This window comes from Poecilia formosa, unplaced genomic scaffold (genome assembly GCF_000485575.1).
Source record: "Poecilia formosa unplaced genomic scaffold, Poecilia_formosa-5.1.2 Scaffold82, whole genome shotgun sequence".
Classification (NCBI taxonomy): Eukaryota; Metazoa; Chordata; class Actinopteri; order Cyprinodontiformes; family Poeciliidae; genus Poecilia; species Poecilia formosa.
This window is the reverse complement of record NW_006800021.1, coordinates 2,133,147-2,154,523: the sequence shown is the minus strand read 5'-3', so window position 1 is coordinate 2,154,523 and position 21,377 is coordinate 2,133,147. Positions and strand designations below refer to the sequence as shown.

Below are 21,377 nucleotides of genomic sequence, written 5' to 3'. Positions count from 1 at the left end.
GATGTGGCGATTAAAAACATCCCCGTCATGGATTTGGTCCTGAGACAAAATAATCAGAGCAAGCTGTCATGTCTCAAGGTTTCATAAATTCAACTTTGTTGAAGCAAAATTCAATTTTCAGACTGCTGATGTGTGACAAGCCCCTGATAGCGAAGCAGTCACGCAGGTCAGTCTTCATCAAGATGGTTTAATGAGAATTTAATGATTGGCTGCATAAATCAACGGAGAGGATCTGATAAGGCTTTGGATGTTACAGAGAAGCCTCTCAATAACAGAAAACGGATAAATTATATTGAAAGAAAAGCATTAATCCAAGTGAAACTTCTAATTAACTTTTGTTTTATCAAGTTAAATGGTTATTTTAATTGTGGTTGCATGTTCTTCAGTGAGGGATTTTTGAATGTTGGGTTTTATTTGTTCCCCTCTTGCCTCTGATTAGTTCCACTGGTTTGCTCAGTCATTTCCCCTCTGCTTCAGTATTTAAGCTCTTTGGTTCTCATTGTTCATGTCCTAATGACTCCACATTGTTCCTGTAGCTTGTTGACTTTTATTAAAATTCTCAGTTTCAGTCACAGTTTGTTGCGTTTGGATTTTTAATAACAAACATGAGGTTTCCGGTTTTATTGAAACATCTTTCAGGCACGGTACGCTATAGGACTTTTGGTAGTGAGTTTGATATTTGATGACTTAATATTATTCTTCATCATGTACAGAAAATTTACATTATATGACCCTGTTTTTTGTAATTTTACAGTTTTGGTCTTTTTCACATTTGACTTTTTAGAACAAAATTGAGCCTCATTACACAAGATGCTTTGCACCAACTATGTGCGTATTTGTGATGTTTGGATAGGATTTACAGAAAGGTTTGTACTCTCCCCAGATAATGTGCTCTTGAAAAAGTAATTATGTGACTCCAGTTTCATTCCTGTGCAGTTTTGATATTTTTCAGTCCACCGCAGGATATTTGGTTCTGCCGTGTGTAAATTTGAACAAGTTGTTGGGGTGTTTCATTCCCACCATGACAAGTTATGAACCAGTGTCATTTTCTACAAACTGCCAAAACTCTACAAAATAACCCAAACAGGGAAATCTGACTCCAATTTCATACTTTTGTAGTTTAGGTACATAAAGGACAATGAGTCATGGGAGTTTGCTTTTGTGTAATGAACTCTTTGTTCTCCCTTTGACTATCAATAATTTAAAGTAATTTTCTGTAATCTAAGGTTAATCTGCCATGGAAACAATGTGGCCATTTGACAAAAAATGTATCCTTTGTAAAGACTTTTGGGGGTATGAAGAGGAGTTGCCGTTCCTGGACTTTTCTTGAATACCATAAATTCAACAACCTTTAGGTCGTTCCATGTCCACTTTTGGGAACCAAATAATTTAAAAAGAAATCCTCAGATCGACAGTTTAAGAAAAATCACTTTTTTTCTAGAATTTAGTGAGTTAAGGAGTCTGTGTCTTGTTCTGTTCAGGTGGTAAAAACCCTTTTGTTTCAGTTTGATGTGGGGGAACCAATCATCCAGGATCCTGTGATGGTCATGTGTACGAGTTTACTGTCCATTTTGTTTACGGATAGCACTTAAGAGCATCACATGATTGGATCATGCTATGAAACAGCAACAGGAGGAAGTGGAGGGCAACAATGAATCATTTCAGTTTTGCTGAAGGTCTTTCATAGCTGCTTCTGCTGATTATCTCCAAAGTGTTTCTGAACTTGGATAATGGAGGATTATTATTATTTTCATGGTTTTAGTGACATGTAGCTGAAAATGTTTGACTAAAAGTATTAAATATCTACCAGCAGGAGGTTGTCTGGGTAATTATCTGGCTCAAATGTCCCTCTTATTCCAACAAGTGGAACTACTCTTTAGAAAATAACGTTCAGTTAAATTCTAGGTCCTTGGATATGAAATAAAAGTTGAAATTGGCAGATGATTTTTCAGTGGGATACACACAAACCATTCAAATAAACCTGGCAGCAAAACATGAGAATTTTTATAATTTCTAAGGTGTTGTATTTTTACTTTCATTATTTTCCTGAAATATTTTGCTCTCTTTGAAAATATTGTCCGAAAATTTGTAGTGTCCTGTAAACCGGGAGTCGCTGCGCTCTACCAAACTGTGCTTTGTTTTATTTAACCGAAGCCCTGAATGTTACAGGAAAACCCAGAGGGAACGAGAAAAGAAGGGAAAAAAACCCCTGGGGAAATACTTACTGTAAAGTTCAGGATTGATGTTCTACTTCTGTGAGGATTTGCTAAGTCAACTTTTTTTTTCTTCATTTGATTGGAGCACAAGCTTTACAATTCAAATAGATGTTCTACATGTCATGTGGATGTGTTTAAAACGCCCGGCAGCTACTCCGCTCCATAATCCTTTAAAGGTTGGGGCCGCAGACATGTCAAACAGTCACATTAACCGAGACCAAGTAATAAAACCCCACTGTCCTTGAGTGGCAGCAGCTTACTAGCCGTTCTGGCATGTACGCGTGCCTTTTTACATGCATTACAATAAAGGAATGCATAAAACCTTTTTAAAATGGTGAGATCTCTTTGTGGTTCAACAGACCAAAGCATCTATCTCTGACAGCACATGGCTATGCAGATGATCATCACATTATCATTTTTACTGCACCCACAACAGAGTCTATAACAGCAATCCGTTCTAATAAAAAAACATATTATGTGTTATGTAAGATCTGAAAATGTGCTAATCATACAATTGTGTGTGTGTGTGTGTCTTTTCAAGGTCTTTACAGTAACATAACATTATTTCAAAACTGAACATGACAGTCGACGTCAAAATAAAAAGTAACTCGCTGTATACGGCCGCTAACGGAGCAATTCATTGTTTTATATCCGGAAATCATTGAACTTGTGTCGAACTAGAAAATCTCTCTCGTGTCCCTGAGGAGTGCAGACCTGAATGCCTTTTATAGCCACACACGGCCGTTCAGACATGCACTGATTTACACAGTGTTCACTTTGTGTGATTAGTGCGTTGTGGAAGTGAAAGAAAACGCTACGATGAATTATAGAGCTTTTTATCATGTCCCGCAGCAAACCTCAGCTCCTTTTAGAAGCGAGGGAATACAGGGCCGTTAAACAAAGCCTGTCCGTCTAAACGTCAGCTATTCACCGCGTACCCGTTAGCGTTACAGAAAGCAGCCTGACGTGTTCCAGTGCAGAGGAGACAGTCAGTCCCTCTAAAAAGATCGGTGTTTCATAAGAAACCAGAACGACACGCATTGAATGCTATTAAAACGATTCACAGCAGAAAAAAAAAACTAAAGGCGTTAGCAACACAAAGCAGTACCGAGCACTGCTGATGTTTTTTGTTTTACTTTGACCAACTTGTTACACAAAAAACTGAAAACAGTTTGTGAAGTAAGTGTAAAAGTTAATTTTTTAAGTGCCTTGCAAAACTGTTCATACACCATGAACACTTTCAAATGCTGCCGCCTTACAACCACAAACTTTCAACACATTTGTTTATGACAGGACACATTATGATTTTCAAATATGAGAAGTAAGGCATTAATTTATTTTTTTAACTTCAGTCATTGTTTTCTGCGGTAAAAACATGCAACTGTTTAACAACACTTTTGATAAAACTGAAGAATTTCAGGGAAGAAACTCGTTTTAATTATGATTCCATTTTTCTTATTATTCTTAAATATTAGATAAATGTTCACTGAATTGCTTGTTCTTTGTGTAATCTAATTCACCACAAACTCAAGGTCTGAGATATTATTTAATCATGTCATGGAATGGTTTTTTTTCTGCATTTTCTTAGACTGAGAATTTAAAATGATGTAGAATCGTTGTCTGAATCTCTTTACTCCAACACACGAATATGCTCAAATAAAAACCATTCCTCTGTAGTTCTGTATTTAAGTTCATCCAGCTTCCCGTCTAAACCGGCCAGTTTCCTTGTCTCTGTTGATGAAAAGCCTCCAAGGATGTCACATAGAGGTTTTTTTTTAAGCCTAATCTGAAAAGCACATCTTCTTCCATACTTTTTCTGCGCTCTCTGAATAGGTGCAAAACATTTTTAAACAAACATCCTTGCCTTTCTTCAGTATAGACCTATGGATATAATAATTGTACACAGAGACACATTTAAAAGTTGCCGGTCTTCACCGACTGGAGTCTAAGGGATTGTCTCTCCTGTCTAGGCCGACCAATAACCCATCATTTGATTCAGGTGTGTTAACCCAGGGAAACATGCAGGATACCGGCCCTTTAAGAACTGACTTTGCACCCCATCGAGTTAAAGGGAAAAACATGGAAACTCTGCACAGGCTGGGAATAAGCAGCTGTGCGTAAAAAGCTTTCAACTGGGTTGGTATAGGAGCAAAACTACGCCTCTCAGCAGGTGGTACAATTTGCATTTAGTTGAAGGGCTGGCAAAACTTAGGCATAACATGAAATGTGGCGTTTTGATTTCAAACCAACCCTCTAAAAGAACGATGCCTCAGTGGGTCGATTTTGGGAAAGTTTAGTTTTCGTTGAATTAGGGCAGAAATTAAAAGAACATCTAGTTCTTCCAGCAACTCCACCCTCTCTGCTTTTGTTGCTGCAAGTCAGTCGCAAATATAATCAAACAAAAGGAAGGACGACATCACTTCCTCTAGAAAGGAAACCTTTACTGTGCATCTGACGGCAATACAATGTAGACGCCTGACATAAAGGGAAGTTACAGACCCCTTTATCCTTCTGTTCGGTGTGCAGCAGTGGCATTTACAGTAAACGTGGCAGTGAATGCAGCATTTCAACGCTCTTACAAGCAATGCAATTAGAAAAATTAAGCAGCAAAAATCAGCTACAGAGGAGTTTGTCATACTTAAACCATTTTATAAAACTGCAAATAACTCAAAGTGACTCAGTGCTTTGGTATTGGGTGCTTATTAAATGTCTAGCCAAGACAAGGGTAAGGGTAAGATAGCTTGTTTTGCTAACATTGAAGCTAACAGTAGAAAATATGTATCATGTATCCACAGCAGGGTCAGAGCAAGTATGGAAAATAAATAAGTAAAAAATTGGCTAGCAGGTCAATTTCCAGGCAGCAGTTGTTAACCCACCTCATTTACTTTTGCTGCTCCTCTTTAAATCTCTGTCTGGTCATTTAGCTCAAAACCAGGCAGAGTGACGTCATAGATCTGGTATTTGAGCTTTTGAGATGCTAATCAACTGCTACCAGTTAAAAACTATACATTGTTGCCATGGTTGCACATCAAATCGCTGTCCAAAGTAGAGAAGTAAGATAAAAAAAATATCCTTCCAGGATAATTGTCCAAACACTTTAACTAAAACACAGAACCGCAGTGAGCAGTGCAATTCCAGAATCGGTTAAGAAGCAGAACATTGACACGACCTAAAAGTTTGACCTTAAACAGAACCATTCGTGCCCAAAAACCCGTTTAATGTGGCTAATTTAGAACTATTCTGCTAAGACGAAGTGGATAAAAATTTCTGCACAGCGACGTAAAAGGCTCGCTGCCAGTTACAGTAAGCGATTAGTGATAGTTGTGCTCCTGTGCCGCCATCTGTGGCATAATTATATTTCAGTTTTAGGGGGAGTTATGCTCTCACGTAGGCCGAGGTATCTTTGGGAAAGCTTTGACCTTGTGAAAAAGAAAATCATCTGTTGGAAACTACTTGGAGTAAAGAAATTTGTAAGGGTGCAACGTTGTGTTTAAAGGAAAGAAGCATAGTTCTAATTTTCAGGAAACATTTGGTGTAAAGGTAAAGTCATTTCCAAATCTATGTATTTTGTTTTCTCTTGGGTGCAGATCCATGCCAGATTCAATCCTTTTTTTTATGGAAAGCCCAGTGTAAAACAATCAAGAGCAAACCATTTAAATCAGCCCTGAAGAGGTAGGTTTGTGTCAACAATAGTTGTGATGAATGATGATTGGGAGAGTAAGACCTTCAATCACATAAAAACAAAATTGCACTACTTGACAGCAGAAATTTGAACTCAACAAGAGAAAGTTTTGCTGCCTCGCCGACTACAATCAGGCATACATTGTTGACAGATTTGCGGAGAATGGAGCTCCGGCCGAGTACTCTGGTTTTCAAACCAGCAAAACACAACAAAATGGATTTCTGATTTAGCCGCTTTTTGATGCCTCTTTTGTCCGTCATTCACTTTTGCTCACAGATGTTTTTTTCTTTCTTTCTTGGGTTTTAATATTTACACTTGCGTCAGACATGCCAAGCTGATGTTGATTGCCGCCGCAGTGTCTCACGGAAGAGGTCAATAAATGCCACCGATTTCCACAGCGAACTTCCACAGACGGGTGGAAAAGAATCAGCTGCCATGCAATCAGATAGGACCCCGTGGGGTAAATTTCAGCTGCCATAAGGATCAAGTCGTTAAAGGCAGTCAAAGCTCATTAATGTAACAGTCTATTCATTCCTGCAAAGCCTCATTTTCCCCCCCCACTCTGCCCTTTAACAACCTTCATCGTGGAGCCTTCTCTGTCTTTATTGAGACGAGTTTGATACTTTTATTTTTATTTTAGAGAGCGCCTTGTCCAGGACTGACGCTGCTTTCATGAAGACTGTTGCATTGAGCCACAGGTACTTTACTCAACCATACCACGTCCATCAGAAACAAAACAAGAGCAAAAATGTTATAATCCTTCATATTTGAATGATCTAATGTTGCTTGTGCTTCAAATGAGGCTAAGTGCAGTTACCATAAATGCGTTTTTTGCTGCTGCTTTGTAATATGTCAAACTAGATTTAATTCTCAGGACTTTATACTGCAGTGACATTAAAATGATCTAGACAGCATAAAAACGCCTTTCTCCTTTCTTAATGTGTTGTAGTTTCTCCTCTGTGAGAACTACTTTTTTGCAGTGCCATGCAAAATATTCACATCCCATGAACTTTTTACCGTTTGAGGCTGAACTGATGGTGGTTCAAGTGTAAATACTGATAGTATGTTGTGAGACAGATATTCCAACTCTGTAGAAAGGCACTGCTCCCAAGTCATCCCGACCAAAAGTAACCAATCACAGCCAGGAGGAGGGGCTTAGCGCTGTCAATCAACTTTATGTACTCGCTGCTAAACGTGCTAATGGTGGAGAAACAACTTTCTGTTGCAGGAAAACCATTTATTTGTGACCGTTCTAACTAGCTTTAGCATTCATGACAGGCAATGCTAGCTGCAGCATAACAGAGTAAGAGTGGTGAGACGTGGGGGATGAGCAGCACTGCATGGAGTGGTGATTGTCAGTGTTATGATCCTTCATATCCTTCTGGCTCTGATTGGTTGCTTTTAATTACATCGACAGAAGGCAGAGGAGCTCACTTTGTCTTCAGATTATTTGTCTTATACTATACTATTATGATATAGTGACAATTTCAACAACAGATGCGTAAAAAGAAATATTTGATTTTGGTTCTTGTGCACCCTCGTAACCCCCTTTCTCATGCCACCCTGAGCAACAGCCGATACAGCAATAATCGAAAACCACCACTGGATACAAACACAAACTGTATCATTTTCTTGCAACTTTACAAATTAAATTGTACATTTATGTTGATCCATCATATGAAATCAAATTAAAATACATTAAAAAAAATAGTAGATGGAACATTGCAACACATTAGCAGGTTCTTGGGGTAGCACTATGTCTGATGCTGATGCTTATTAACTGAAGAACCAAGAGCACGACTGTGCCCTCTGCTCATAAATCTTATACATTTAACTGTTGTTAGCTTTGGGTGATTTCCCAGGTGTGGGCAGCAGAGCGGCTGCAGAATCAGATGGAATAAAACAGGTGAATCTCCACAGCGACATCTCAGAAGAATGCAGCGCAAAACCGGTACGTCACACGGGCTCCGTGTCGCAACGTGTATTGGTTACAAGATCATTTCATTTAGGTCATATATAAATTTATGAACATGACTTCAGGCACTATTATACGGTAGACATTTTCTCAAAGGCAAGTAAAAATGCAGCCAGAAAGGTCAAGCTGTCAGCCGAGTTTCTGCTTGAAATGGTTTTCCTGACGTTAAGTAAACTAAAGTAGCTCTGGGATCGCTCTTTATGAATGAGAAAATAACTCCTAGAATGTAACGTATTCTACAGGACATTTTTACCTTCTCTGTCTATAAATGTGTAAAAGTGAGATTTGACTGCTAGCTGTGCTTTTATCTTGGAAACGCGGGCAGATGTACAGTGGCAGGCAGTAATCCACATTCACTTATCTTCAGCATTAACGTCATATTAATTTTGGGGGCTTTGAATGATGTAAATTCTAGGATGGAATGATGAAAGTACTCCAATTTCAATGCATTTTGAAAACGAGAATTGAATGCCTATGCATGACTATACTGTGAATTTTCACTACATAGTGCGGAGGAATCTCGTGTTTTCGCAATCTGCATCTTAATCTTACTTTTGAAACAATTCTGGGTGGATATTGATCAGTTTTCCGACTAAAAATGATAAAGCTTATTAAGATTGTTTGCTTCTTTTCTGGCTGGGACCTGGATGTGAAGCACAGTTCCATATATATTCAAAGGAATACAGTCAGACGTATTTCAAAAGGTTCATGTTAGCATTCCATATCTGCTCCAAACCCAGTTCTGAGTTTTGATGTGTGTGCGCTTGGAATTGTTACCTAGTAACACAGAAACGGGGTGAAAAATCCAGTAATGATCAATCCTATAATAAACTGGTTGATCCTGGAAGACCAGGGTTACAATCCATAGTGATACGGTTGTTGTGTTGGTATTGGCACCCTCTTAGTCTGTCTCGGTCTGAGAACAGAATCCTCTTCTCAAGAAGTCAGTACCGTCAACTTTGATTAAAGTTTCTGACTGGCTACTTGAAGAAGCCAAATGACCGCTTGGAAAAATTTCTGTGGACACAGGAAACAAAAGCATGTTTGACAAACACTTAGAGGCCTGTTCACCGTCTCTTGAATCTGGTGAAAGGACCAAAGTGTTGAGGTGAGGGTTGAAGTTAACCCACTGACACATAATTTCTCGCCACTTAGTTGGATGAGTTGGGTGTAAGTGTGCATGAGACAGAAGAGATTAGTGCATTTTATTTGAAGAATAACCCTGACTTTAGCATTGTTGAAAATTTACAGACCATACCTAAAAATCAGGTTGCCCTGGGCAACCAATTCAAGTAGCTCCTTCATTTCTAATATGAAGAGTATTTTATACGTCTCTGACAAAACAAAAAAATTATAATTAAAAGCCCCAGACATTCATCCTAATTACATGTAAAAACCAAAACACCTTCATTGTAACACAATACCTGCCAAAGAACAGCCGCGTCCTTCAAACCGCAGTTGAACACTTCAGTTCTCTGTCTAATTTTAATGTTATTTCCCTCTACAAACTTTGTCTCCTTATTCAACTTTTGATTCAATAATACCTTGAAAAGATGTCGGAAGGAACAAATTGCAGTGCAGTCCTTTTCTCTGAGGTCCTTTTGTCAGCGTGGTTATGTTTCTTATATGTGAAAAAAGTTCCTTATGCTGAGCTCTTCATGGGTCTTCTGCCGCCCTCCGCTTTCACAGGTACAGAAGGATAAAGGAGGGTTTTTTTTCTTCTTTTTTTTACGTCCCTGCCTTGAGTGTCTCCCAGGACATGCGACAAAAGGCTGCAACGCCTCGGTATTTGAATGGATTTTACAGGTGACGTGCTCTGCACAAAAGGGAGCGTAACAAAGAGATCTTGTTGTGCAGCGTGGAGCACAGAACAACTTTTCTTCCTAAACTGTGACAACTTCCCTTTGAGTACTTTTATTCTTCATTGATTCTATTTTCATTAATCGTTTGGATTTAACAGCCTGGAACTCATTACTTCAATGTGCCAGCTTAAGGGTAATGCACGTTGGATCCTTAAATTCATCTAGAGAGAAAGGAGGAAACTCGCCCGGTCCCTGGGGCTCATTTTGTCCAATGTAAGGCTCGACGGCTCAATCATCCTTGAAGAGATTGGACGGCGGCCCCTCCACGGAAGCAGTAGGCCATAGAATTGTGAAATATGCTCAAGGACAGGAGCTGCGAGAATTTGTGGAACTTTAGAGTCGTCAGGATTATTGAGAAGCTGTGTGCCATTACATTCAAACGTGAGTCAAATTCATAGTGCTGCTGAGAAGCCTGCCTGATTTAGCTGGAGTCCCGCCAGCCAGTTCACATAATCAATTTCATCATCTTTGAATACGCTGCACAAAAATTCCCTAGGTGGTTTCATTATTTACTCTGAAAGGTTTGGTTTTGCTTATTCGCTCAACTTTTTTATACCGCTTAGTTCTGTTCGGGGTCACAAGAGCCCTGGAGCTAATCCCAGTGATCAAAGGGCCAGGTGAGTGGTAACCGTCCAAATTCATTAAGGGTCACAGAACACACGACGGACAACGAAATCACTGTCAGTCCTGCAGATAAATTTAAAATACCCCAACATGTAAGCTTATGACAGGAAACTGGAGGAAACCAATAAATACATGAGAAGAAGACACCATCCTGTCAACCACCAATCGACCAAGATTCGTAAGATTCATTCGTCTAAGAAGTTACTGCGCCTTTTTTATCGCATTAAAATAATATTTGCATTCCTTAGGGTGCATTAACACGTTCTGTAATTTTTTTGAAAAAGTGAGGCATGCATCCAGCCCCATTTATTCTGATACCTTTAAAGAAAATACAGGACAACCGATTGCCTTCACAAGCCATCTAATTAGTAAATAGTTTTCCTGTGTGTAACTTAATAATTCCATCTTTTAATCGTAAGACTGCGAGTTAGATTCCAGCTTCCTGCCCTGCCGGACATCGTTATGTCCTTGGACAAGGACCTTGACCCCAAGTCGCATCCTTAGTTGCTTACAGATTGTTGTGTCTGTAGTGCAAGTGAGTCAATTTGCTGCATAAGTTTGTTTTTACTGATCACTTTAGCAAATAAACATCGTCATGAAGACCCAAAGAACACACCAGATTAAAGCATGACTACGCTAGAAAACGGTATCCTAAAATCTCACTGTGGGTTCAGTCCATTAGTTGAAATGGAGAGAGTATGGTGCAACTTCAAACCTACCAACAATCGACTGTCTACCTAAATGGAGAAGACGAGTCAAAACGGTATTAATCACAGAAGCATCCAGAAGGTGATTGCTGCAACAATCAACTACCATAGTTTGGAGAATCTGTCAACGGTACAACGATTAGTTGAGCTCTCCACAAATCTGCTGCTTATGGCGGATAGGGAAGTTTGTTGAAATGTTCAAAGAGAGCCACTGCAAGCCCCCTTTGGCAGTTTGCATTGAGTCACACAGGGGAGATGGAAAAACCTGTGGAAGAAGGTTCCAGATGGTAACTGTGGGCTTTCTGCAGTGATCCGCAGCTCAGATGAAAGAATCTGTCAACTACTATTTGCGCACGCCGCAGATCTGTGCTTCGTGGAAGAGGGGTAAGAACACATCTGCTCCTTAAAGAGTCCCACATGTGATCCCACTTGGTGTTTGTTATAATCCGGGGTTATAAACCAACAATGTACATTCACCAGAACACGCCATAAACCCCACTGGGGGAAACATGGAGTAGGGATGATCGAACTATGGGAAGGCCGTTCATCAGCAGGGGGCAAAGAAGCTGGTCAGAGTTGATCAGAGATAAATACCTGCTGGAGGCTGACTCGGACGACAACTTTGATCTTCCAAGAAAGAGCTGTAGTGGATTGTTTTAGATCAGAGCTCTGTCACGTGCTAGAGTGGCCCAGTCAAAGTTCACACCTGAGTCTAATTGAAAATCAGCGACAAGGCTTGAAAAGTGTTAAAAGTGTTAAAGTTGATACTCAAAAAGCACCTGCAGAGAAAGGTGGCTCTACAAAATACTGAGTTAGGGAGGCTGAATACAAATGTGGATCATTATATTTGCTTTTTAATAGTTAAAAAAACTGAAAACCTGTATCATTTAATTCTACTATACAATTATTAACCATATTTTATTGGTTTATTGTATGAAATCCCAATAAGGGATATTAGATTGTGATCTTACCATTTAGGTCTGTGGCTGGAAAGGGGCAAAATAAAAAAAAAAAGTTGAGAGTACGAACATTTGTGGAAAGCTGCTGAGGTTCGTCTCGGAACCAGATTCTGCTCATCAGGAAGTCCAATAAACGCAGTCTACTGATGATGAAATGCCACATTTGCTTTACAACAATTTTATTCTCTCGTTAAATAACCAACCGCAACTGCTAGCAAAGACTTGCACACTTTCCAAAATTACCCAGTACATTTCCTACAGCAGCATGTGTTGTTTGTTTATTTTTTAAAGAATGATAAGACTCTCTGGTCACAGAGTGAGCTGGCCAGGAAACGCACCGTTCTCCTGCTGTATTTTCCTGCCATGCGTTTATTGATTCTACATTTGGCCTCCCTCCATGCTCGTCTGATTAGAATACTTGGTTCTATATGCCTCACGGTGTAACGATCTCTCCCGTGTCTCGGAATGAGTTTTTGCAATATTTTTGCCCTCTGAGTTCTATTTGTGCATTGTTTTTGGCTCGGTCGATACCTGCAACACTCCCACAATATTTCATCCCAAACAAATACCCTGCGTAATGATCAGCGGCATGCAGGACTACAGCGCTCTAATCAGCATTCCTCTCCCAGCTACACAACGCCAAAAGGTTTCAAAGCATAAGGAATTGCTCTTTCGCCAGCCACAATATGACAAGTCAAACACTAATTACAATATCTGCCAAAATTATATCAACAAATCATTTTTGCCCGTCTTATTACATTTTCCCCCCACCCCTATTTGGCCTGAAGGTTTCCCCAGTGGACCCTGAAAGAAATTCATCATTTATGCAAGAGCTGTGGACTGAATTTATGGATATAAATTCTGTTGGTGGCATGCCTCTCTCCCTGCCAGCTCGGAGCATAAAGAAAGCCTGAGTCATGTTTAAATATGGACTGTGGGAGGTCATAAATCCTTATCGAAACAACCTTTGACCACTCAGAAACTCCATACATACGGCGCAGCAGGCCTGTGAGCCGTTGACGTAGCCGATAAGGAGCTGGAGGAATTGAACGCTTGTTTACGGCTGAGAACCGTAAAAGACGCTCAGGACGGCACGTTTTTGTTTTTTCCCTCTCCGCAGCTCCAGTCGGCGCGGACAAATTTGTTTCCACTCCTGGGAAAGACGGGTTTTAAAAATAAAAATAAAAAAATGTGTTTTATTATATCAGCATGAACTTACTCTGAGAAATGTATGTTAGAAATAATTGTTTTTCATGGTGGAAGAGCTTTTGGCAATAAGGGGTCATTCAGTCTTCCTTACAACATTTCACAAGGTTAACCAGAAGGATTATTCTGCGATCTCTCTAGATCATCCTGGACTTTTCTCTAATGTTCTCTTCAGCTTACTCCACTCGTTTTCTGTAGGATTAACAACTGGGGACTGAGACGGCAGGAGAAAAACGTTTTGGATCATTATCCATCTGAGGACAGTTTGGGGAGACAAACTAATCTAACAGTCGTGTTTTTGGACTTTGGGAGGAAGCTGGAGTACCTGGACAGAACCCACCAATGCACAGGGAGAACATGCAAACGTCATGCAGAGAGACACCAGGCCGGGATTCAAACCCATGACCTTCTTGCTGCATGACAACGGTGCTACTAACTGCGCAGCCATTGTTATCTAAAGTCCCACTACATTTTCTGTTAGAGTTCATAAGGCTTTTATTTAAAATCCTCCACTATTTCAACAAATTAATTTCATGCAATTTGAGAAGACGTCTTTGGAAGAGGAAAATAAGCCGCCGGCATCATAGATTTTCTACCTTATGTTTCATCTTGGGTTGGTTTCATAACCTGCACAGAGCGTTCGTTGTCGTCCTTCATCCGACAAAAGTTGAGCTAAACTCCCTGGAGATCTCCAGACTCCACCTGCTCACTCTGGTGTTAGTACAATATAATTTTTTTTTTTCCTAGAAGACCCATTGGCATTTAGATAGTGACTAATGGTTGTCATGGAGATGTGGTGGCCACCCTTCGTCATTCTCCATCAGTGAGCAGTGGGCATTTTTTTCCACCTTCATACCCTCATTTTCTCTACTGAGCAAGAAAACTTCTTTCCTTTCCTAGAAATTGATGCTTTTTTCACGTCATATTTATGCAACAGGGAAAGTAAGAATTCATTATAAAAATGCTTCTCTTAATTAGTTTTCCAGGGATCATTAGGGGTAGCAGCCAGTGTGCCATCTGTAGCTTTAACAACTAAACACTGACGTTATAGAATATTACTTTCTCTAATCAATAAATGGCCTCGAGGAAAAAGTTACATTTATTTTCAAGTTTCTACATCTGCAATGAAACGTATACGTTTATTTAAAGGGTCTTAACACGTCTTTACCAAGGCTACCAACAGAAAGCCTTGCTCAATTACTTGCTCTAAATGAACAAGTAATTGAAGCGGGAAGAAAAGGTCGCAACAAGGTGGATGATAACTAAATTACAGCTAACCCGTCTCGACCTCGGCCGCTCTGCCTCCACTCTCTCCTTCATTTTCCCGCACCAGAGCGATTCTTCTCGCCCCGAGAGGTAGAACACCGTCGAACCGAGGCTTTTCCTGCACGTTTCTGCATCCAAATCGGTTTCATGTCGTCCCACGAAAATAAAAAAACAACAAAACGAAACAAAGACATCTGCTACTTAAGCTCCTCTGGCTCTGAAAGCAGAACCTAAAAGTTTAAACCCGCTCATTTCCAGGCTCTCCTCTCCGGAGCCCAAGGTGGAGCGTGTAATCCACTTGTGGCGGGTTGAATGAACACTTCCGTCGGGGATTTAGGAGAACCAGAGGAGCTCGCAGGAGGAAAGCAGCAAAAGGAGGCGTGTGGAACCACGACAGCCGCCTTCGAAACACAACCGAAATGTGTCACGTTCAGGCAAAAACACACAGATTAAAAGGCATTTCTTTCTTTCCACGCAGTGGCTCTTATAAATGTGCATATCTCCTGTTAAGTTTTGTTTTTATGTAAAAAAACAAAAAACAAAAAAGACACCATGATAAATAGTTTTAAAACTATTCTCACCTTTAATGTGACATTAGCTTTGTACACTTAATCATAAAAACGAAGCAATCTGTTAGGGTGGGGGTGGGGCACATAAAACTTTTAAAAAGCAGGAGGAGCCCGGTTACATAAGAGTGAATCCCTTAAACTAACGCTTTGTTGAAGCACCTTTTTATTCAGTTTCAGTTTGCAGATTGCTCTGTCAGCACTCTACATCTTCTGCTACTAATATTTGCCCAGATGCTCAGTTATATTTAGTCCGGCGCTCTGCCTCTGCCATTGTGAACCATTAATCTTCTGGTGAAGCTGTTGTTTTCGTACGTGTGTTTGGACTTATTTTGATGGGAAAACATGAGAACTCTCTTCACCTTTAGTTGATTTTGAGTCAAAATGGACCCAAAACCCTCCAGAACTTCTTAATCAGTCTTGACAAAAACCTCAGTTTCATAAGGCGAAAAGTAGTGCCACAGCATGATGCTGCCACCACCATGCTTCATTGTGGGGAGGTTTTTTTTGTGTTTTTTTTTGTTTGGTGATCCACAGTGAAAGGTTCAAGTTTGACTTCACTCCACCATTAGTCGTTTTACCAGAATATTTAACCAAACCAACATATTTTCTTCTGTTTATCAGCCATGTTAGTTTTGACTGAAACGCTTTAACTTACTTTCACTCTTTGGAATATTTAGTGCAGCTTTGTTTACAGTTTGGTCATCTGCTGCGGTGTTGTGTAAAGTTGGTGGATGATGTCATAGCGATATGACGTGCAATAAGTAAACACAGGCTTAACCAAACAGCGTCGATGTCTTCCTGATCTGACAAGCATAAAACCTCAATAAACTGTTTCGCTACTAGAGAAAAATGAACTGAATATTTCAGTCCCAACAACAAGGTTATATTAAAAGTTTTATTTCTTACATGTTAGTTGAAAACATTTGAACACAAGGTTTTGTTGTGCATGGTATTGTTGAAGCACACGTTAGAAAATGAAACTTTAGCTCGTCATCACACGAGAAACAATACTGTTTGCCGTTTCAACACACCATTTCTCCTTTCCACATAACATAAATTAGATCTCACTGGATATAGATTACCTTAAATATTTAACCGCATTTTCATTCTAGTGAACATTTTTGCTGTTATTTAGTTCTTGTCATTCCTCTTGTTTTTTGTTGTTTTTTTTCCAGGAAAATACTCATAAGTGATTTTCAGCCACAAAGTTGACAGAGAAATGCAGAACACAACAGTCGCACGTAAACACAGGAGACTGTGTTTACATGTGGAGAGAGAGCAGAACCGGAGGCAGATGACCAGGGTAGAGACGTTTTTCAGGGACCCAAGGTCTTATTATGATTTTATTTATATTTTATTTTTACAAATTACAATTAAATTTGAAGGCTATAAGAGGCTTCTAGACAACAAAACAATTAGTTGTTATAAGTGGGGGGTAAGGCTCTACTGCAGTACAACCAGAATGCAACAGGAAGTCCTATAACTCTTCCAAGTGTTGCTGTAATCCTCTTGGCAGCCCCCCGGCTCTTGTTTTATTAAATGTGTCACTTATTTTGCAATTAATCTCCTCAGTTGTTGATGAGTTTATTCAATGGACCATGGCATGCAAACGTTGCGGTGTAATTGTTGGTACCTTCACGCAACGAGATCCATTTGATCCTTTGTGACCTCGCTGTCTGGAAACGAGGGCTTTAGCTTACGAGCAAACATCAGGAGAGATGAGCATCATCTCAATTTAATCTGATTCATAACAACATGAAGTTGGTGTGAATCTTCACGCTGAGATGAAACCAAAAGGTGCGTGTTAATTTGATGGTGTGCAAACTTATGCAACCGGGCTACTGCACTTTTCTTTGTTATATTTTCCCTCTGTTTCTTCAGTTGAACTGACATGTTTCAAATTAAAGGTTTCACCTCGTGAAATGGCGTTTTAACCAGAGTGTGTACACTTTTGCCATTGCTCCTGTCATGAATGGGTAAAGTACAGACTTTTTTCTGTCCTTTGATTTCTTTTTTTGTTGTTGTTTTTCCTCCCATCAACCGTCAGTGTTTCTTTTAATTTGTACAGTCAAAAACACACGTATTAATATATCTTTACACAAACAATGCATAAATATAATGACAGCAATAATAAATACAAAACTTGATATGAAAATTAACGCTGTTACTCCTCTCACACTCACTCGCACACACACATACACAGTCATCCAAGGCCTTAACTGGACCTGACACATTTGTACATCTCAGTCCTGAGGTTAGTCTCATGAGCTTTAAATATCCCTCATTTGGGTCGATTGTGACGATACAAACGGAAAACGTACATATTTTCTTTTATCCGTTCAGACAGATCATCTCCCATGGAAGAGAAGCATCTTTAATAAGGAGAGTGGCTTCATGCAAATGATGCTCTCTTTGTGATTGCCCCCTACCCCCATCTTACACACACACACACACACACACACACACACACACATACACTGGGTACGGCTGTTACGGCTGAGCCCGTCTGCCAACTGTGGAATAACTCAACCGGACTAACGCTATCTGTGAGAAGAAGGTGCAGAGCTGTTACTCGTCTGACCAGATGGCAACGGGACGCACTCGCACACGTACAAACTCTCAGAGAGCGCATATGTCCTAAATGCTTTACGAGCTACATGATTGGAACCGAATGAGTAAGTAAAAACAGTGGCTTTGTAGGTTCATGAGAGTATGCTCTGACTAAGAACAAGGTCAGTCTCTCCGCAGAGCCCATTTGTGCCGCAGCAGATGTCCTGTCGTGGGTTTGGACCGTACACAGCTAATCCCACCACTCCTCCCATGTCAGTCGGGGCGATAATTAGCTCCAAATATATCTTCCCATTCAATTCATCCTTTCTGCGCACATCGTCGTGCCAAAAAGCCCCAAGTATTTCCTTCAGCGCTGCAGACTATCTGCTTGCATCAGAGATAAAGCCTCCTTATCTTCCAACAGAGAAAAAAATCAAAATCCATTTATCTCCGCTCGGAAAACGAGACCGCGTGTCTCCTGAGGGCGGAGCACTCACACCTCACACTCTATGGATCCTGAAATGGTGCACGTGCACGGCCTGTTTTCATTCACCAATGAGTCCAGCGCCTCCGAGTTGGAGTGGTAAGTCAGGTAGTACTCCTGCAACTGAGAGTTCAGGTCCTGTTCCTGCTTGCGGGCCTTTTTCCTGCGCTTATGGTTGACTGAGTGCTCCTGCAGCTGCCTCATGGTGTTGGGGTAGCGCCTCCACGAGACGTAAATAACCAGCAGGATCAATGCCACTGACAGGAACAGGGCTACGCTGCCTGCAATGATTTTATGGAAAGCCATATGTTCAAACTGCAGCTCTGGGATAAATGGCGTGGAGGTCTGTGGAGCGAAGGGGGGCGTAGAGCTCAGGGTGGTGGTGGTGGTGGAGGAGGCGACGGTGGGATCCGCCATCTTTATGTGTGTCCCGCCAGGACTCAGAGGAGATGGGGTAGATTTCTGTGGTGGCGGTGATGGATGAGTCAGGGCTGGGACTCCGGTGGCCGCCGGCCAAACCGTGACGCTCACAGCTTGGGTGGAGGTCAGAATGACCACAGTTGTGGTCGAGAACATGTTTGCAGCGTCCCCGCATATTGAGCGGTTCCTCACCACTTCCACCACCCTTTCGCCCTGCGTGGCCTTGGGACCGCTGCAAATCATGTTGATGTCTTTGGGGTCCCTGAAAGTCCGGAGCCAGCCCATGAGGGGGCAGATGCTGGGGCTGCAGTCCCAGGCGTTGCCCGCCAGGCTGATTGTGGTCAGGGCGGTCCACGCCTCCACCACCTCCACAGGAACGCTGCTCAGCTTGTTAGTTTCCAGGTTAAGCGTCTGCAAGCTCGGCATGCAACGGAAAACGTCCGGCTCCAGCGTTTGGATTTCGTTCCCAGACAGATCCAGCTTCTGCAGTTTCGGCCAGGTCCAAGGAACCCCTTGGCTTATCGACCGGATGCGGTTCCACGCCAGATAGAGCGCCTGGAGGTTGGTAAGGCGTGGGAAAATGTAGAAATTAATCCGGGAGAATTGATTGTGTTCCAAATGTAGCTCTCTCAGCTTGAAGAGCCCCAAAAACGTGGTGCGAGTGAGGCTGCGCAAGCGGTTGTAACCCAAGTCCAAAAACTCCAAGCTGCGGCATTCCAGAAACGTGCGAATGAGGATCTGTTTCAGCCCGTTAGATCTGAGGTGCAGATTCTGCAGCTTGCGCAGCCCGTAGAAATAGCCTGGCTGCAGAGACTGCAGCTGATTATAAGAAAGGTCCAGATTTCTCAGGTTTGGTATGGCACTGAACGTGTTGTTGTGCAGAAAGCTCAGCTTGTTGGAGCTGAGAATAAGCTCCTTCAGCCTGCGCACGCCGTGGAAGGCTAAGGCGTCGATGCTGTGGATGGAGTTGTGGTCCAAGTAAAGCCAGATGAGCTGATTGAGCTGGGCAAACTGGTACGGCAGCAGAACCAGCAGGTTGTTATAGCGCAGAGACAAACCCTGGCACCCCGTCGTGATGTTTATTGGAATGTCTTGGAAGATGCCGGACTCGCAATAAACAATCTTTCCTTCACAGCGACAACTCGCGGGGCACATCCTCTCCCCCTTGCTGAGCAGCAGCAGAACAGCTGCCTGCAGAAGAAGACAAGATAACCTCCAGTCCAACATCACAGAACCTGTTGGGGGTAGAGTGGGGCACAGGCAATCAAAGGGATGACTCAGTTTCTGAAAATGCATGCAACAAGATGGATTGAATGAGTAAAGGTAAGACTTTCTTTTTCTCAAACAGTGGCTATGCTCTGGGTAACAGCTTGATGTCTGTTTTTGAGACCTGCTTCATTAAGAAATGTTCACAGGTACTTTTACTATTTACAGATGCATATGAAGACAAGTTGGAGACGAATGTAGTTTTTATTAAGCGAACAGGTATATGTAAAAAAACAATTTTTGTAGCAGAAATGCTGGCAACGAATAGAGACAGACTCATTATAGTAGAAATCTTTCAGTTTAAGCTGATCACAGCTGTCGTCCTGGCTACAAGGAGACTGAAGAGACAGAAACTGTGTCACTAAAACAGTGAAGAACTGAATGACTTACCCATTATCACTGAATAAAGGAGTAATCCTCCGGGGGAAGGAGAGGAGAAAAAAATGGATTAGGAGTGTTTTTAAAACTGGTCTCAGTCAGTCAGTCTGCGCAGCTGCAGGGGTCGGTCCGCATACTGAGCGCTTGCACTTGGGCAGCAGACGCAAGTTTCTCCGCAGCGGTCAGAGCCGCGCCGGGTCCTACGGGTGACGCTTCAGAAAGGGGGACGCTGTCTCACTTGGCTTGTAGTTGGACCCGCCGCTCCACTTCAGTCTGCTGTGCTCGCAGTTACCCATTTGAGCGCTAGTGGACTGATGCACATCACCCCCTCCTTCTCCTCTCTGTGCTCTCTTTCCCTCCTGCCTCTCTTTACCTCACTCCTTTCTCAGAGGCGTAGGCGTCCTCAAGAACCTAAGCTTACAAATGATGGGTTTCTGCCATGGAAAATCTTGCCATTAACTAATAATTGCTAGGAGTGTTTATCAGTTTCATTTGATTGCTGCTGGTGTTTTTAGGGATGTTGCATTTAAATGTGGACCATGTCCTCTGGTATGAAGGGTGAAATAAAACAGTTTTCCAGGGATTTTTTTGTGAATCTTAATAGATTTAGTTCATTTTTCTGATGTTTGCCATAATACTGCTGTGAGCAGTATTATGTGAAATTGACTTTTCTTTTTTTTTTTTTTTTTTTTTTTAGCTTTATGTCACGTGATAATATTATTCCCTCATCATAAACATACCTGGAGTGTTGCCTTGGTTCTTTAATGCATGTTGTAGAAATCCTTTAATCTACCATAGCAACCATTCAGCTGTGCAAAACATCTGGGTTGACGTAGCTCCGTCTTGGAGGATGAAGCTCCTCTTAAAAGCTGCAGTTTCCAAGCTTCCACCTCACAGAGCAGTTCTTCCCCTTCATCTCCCCCACTCAGTTCCTTCAGACTAGCCAGCAGCAATTAGCAAACACCTGATAGAACAGTGTGTCTGGTGAGCTCATACAAGCTACTTCTCAGTACAAAGCTGATAGAAATATTGTGAAAGGGTCATTAGAGGAGCGATGTTGTGATGACTCCCTGTAGGCGGAGTTTTAGAAAGAGCAGGAGGGTCTTAAAGAGACAGAGACACAATTTCAAGGCGTTAAATTACTAAGTAAAATTAATTTTAAGACATTTGATGTATACCTTATTTTAATTTAAAACTGAAGGTGACATAGTTA

At 41.4% G+C, this 21,377-nt stretch overlaps 2 protein-coding genes and 1 long non-coding RNA gene across 4 annotated transcripts in view; 2 read left to right on the top strand and 1 right to left on the bottom strand.

The window, feature by feature from the left end:
• Window positions 1–21,377, top strand: part of LOC107836760 (uncharacterized) — a 573,704-nt gene that overhangs the window by 25,637 nt on the left and 526,690 nt on the right. The gene's annotated exons all lie outside the window — the stretch shown is intronic.
• LOC103141389 (leucine-rich repeat transmembrane neuronal protein 4) overlaps window positions 1–21,377 on the top strand; it is a 113,348-nt gene that overhangs the window by 7,958 nt on the left and 84,013 nt on the right. Inside the window, exon 1 of one of the 2 annotated variants that reach the window (XM_007557028.2) lies at window positions 19,771–19,843. The exons of the other annotated variant lie outside the window; for it this stretch is intronic. Coding sequence (XP_007557090.2) covers window positions 19,834–19,843 — 10 coding nt within the window. The 5' untranslated portion in view covers window positions 19,771–19,833. Of the gene's footprint in view, window positions 1–19,770; window positions 19,844–21,377 lie in introns of those variants that run through there. 2 annotated transcript variants of the gene reach the window in all.
• On the bottom strand, window positions 15,382–20,514 carry lrrtm4l2 (leucine rich repeat transmembrane neuronal 4 like 2). The gene is made up of 2 exons (XM_007557030.2): window positions 20,177–20,514; window positions 15,382–19,755 (listed from the first exon to the last, which is right to left on the bottom strand). Exons 1-2 carry the CDS (start codon window positions 20,178–20,180, stop codon window positions 18,110–18,112), a joined length of 1,650 nt encoding a protein of 549 aa, XP_007557092.1. The 5' UTR covers window positions 20,181–20,514; the 3' UTR covers window positions 15,382–18,109.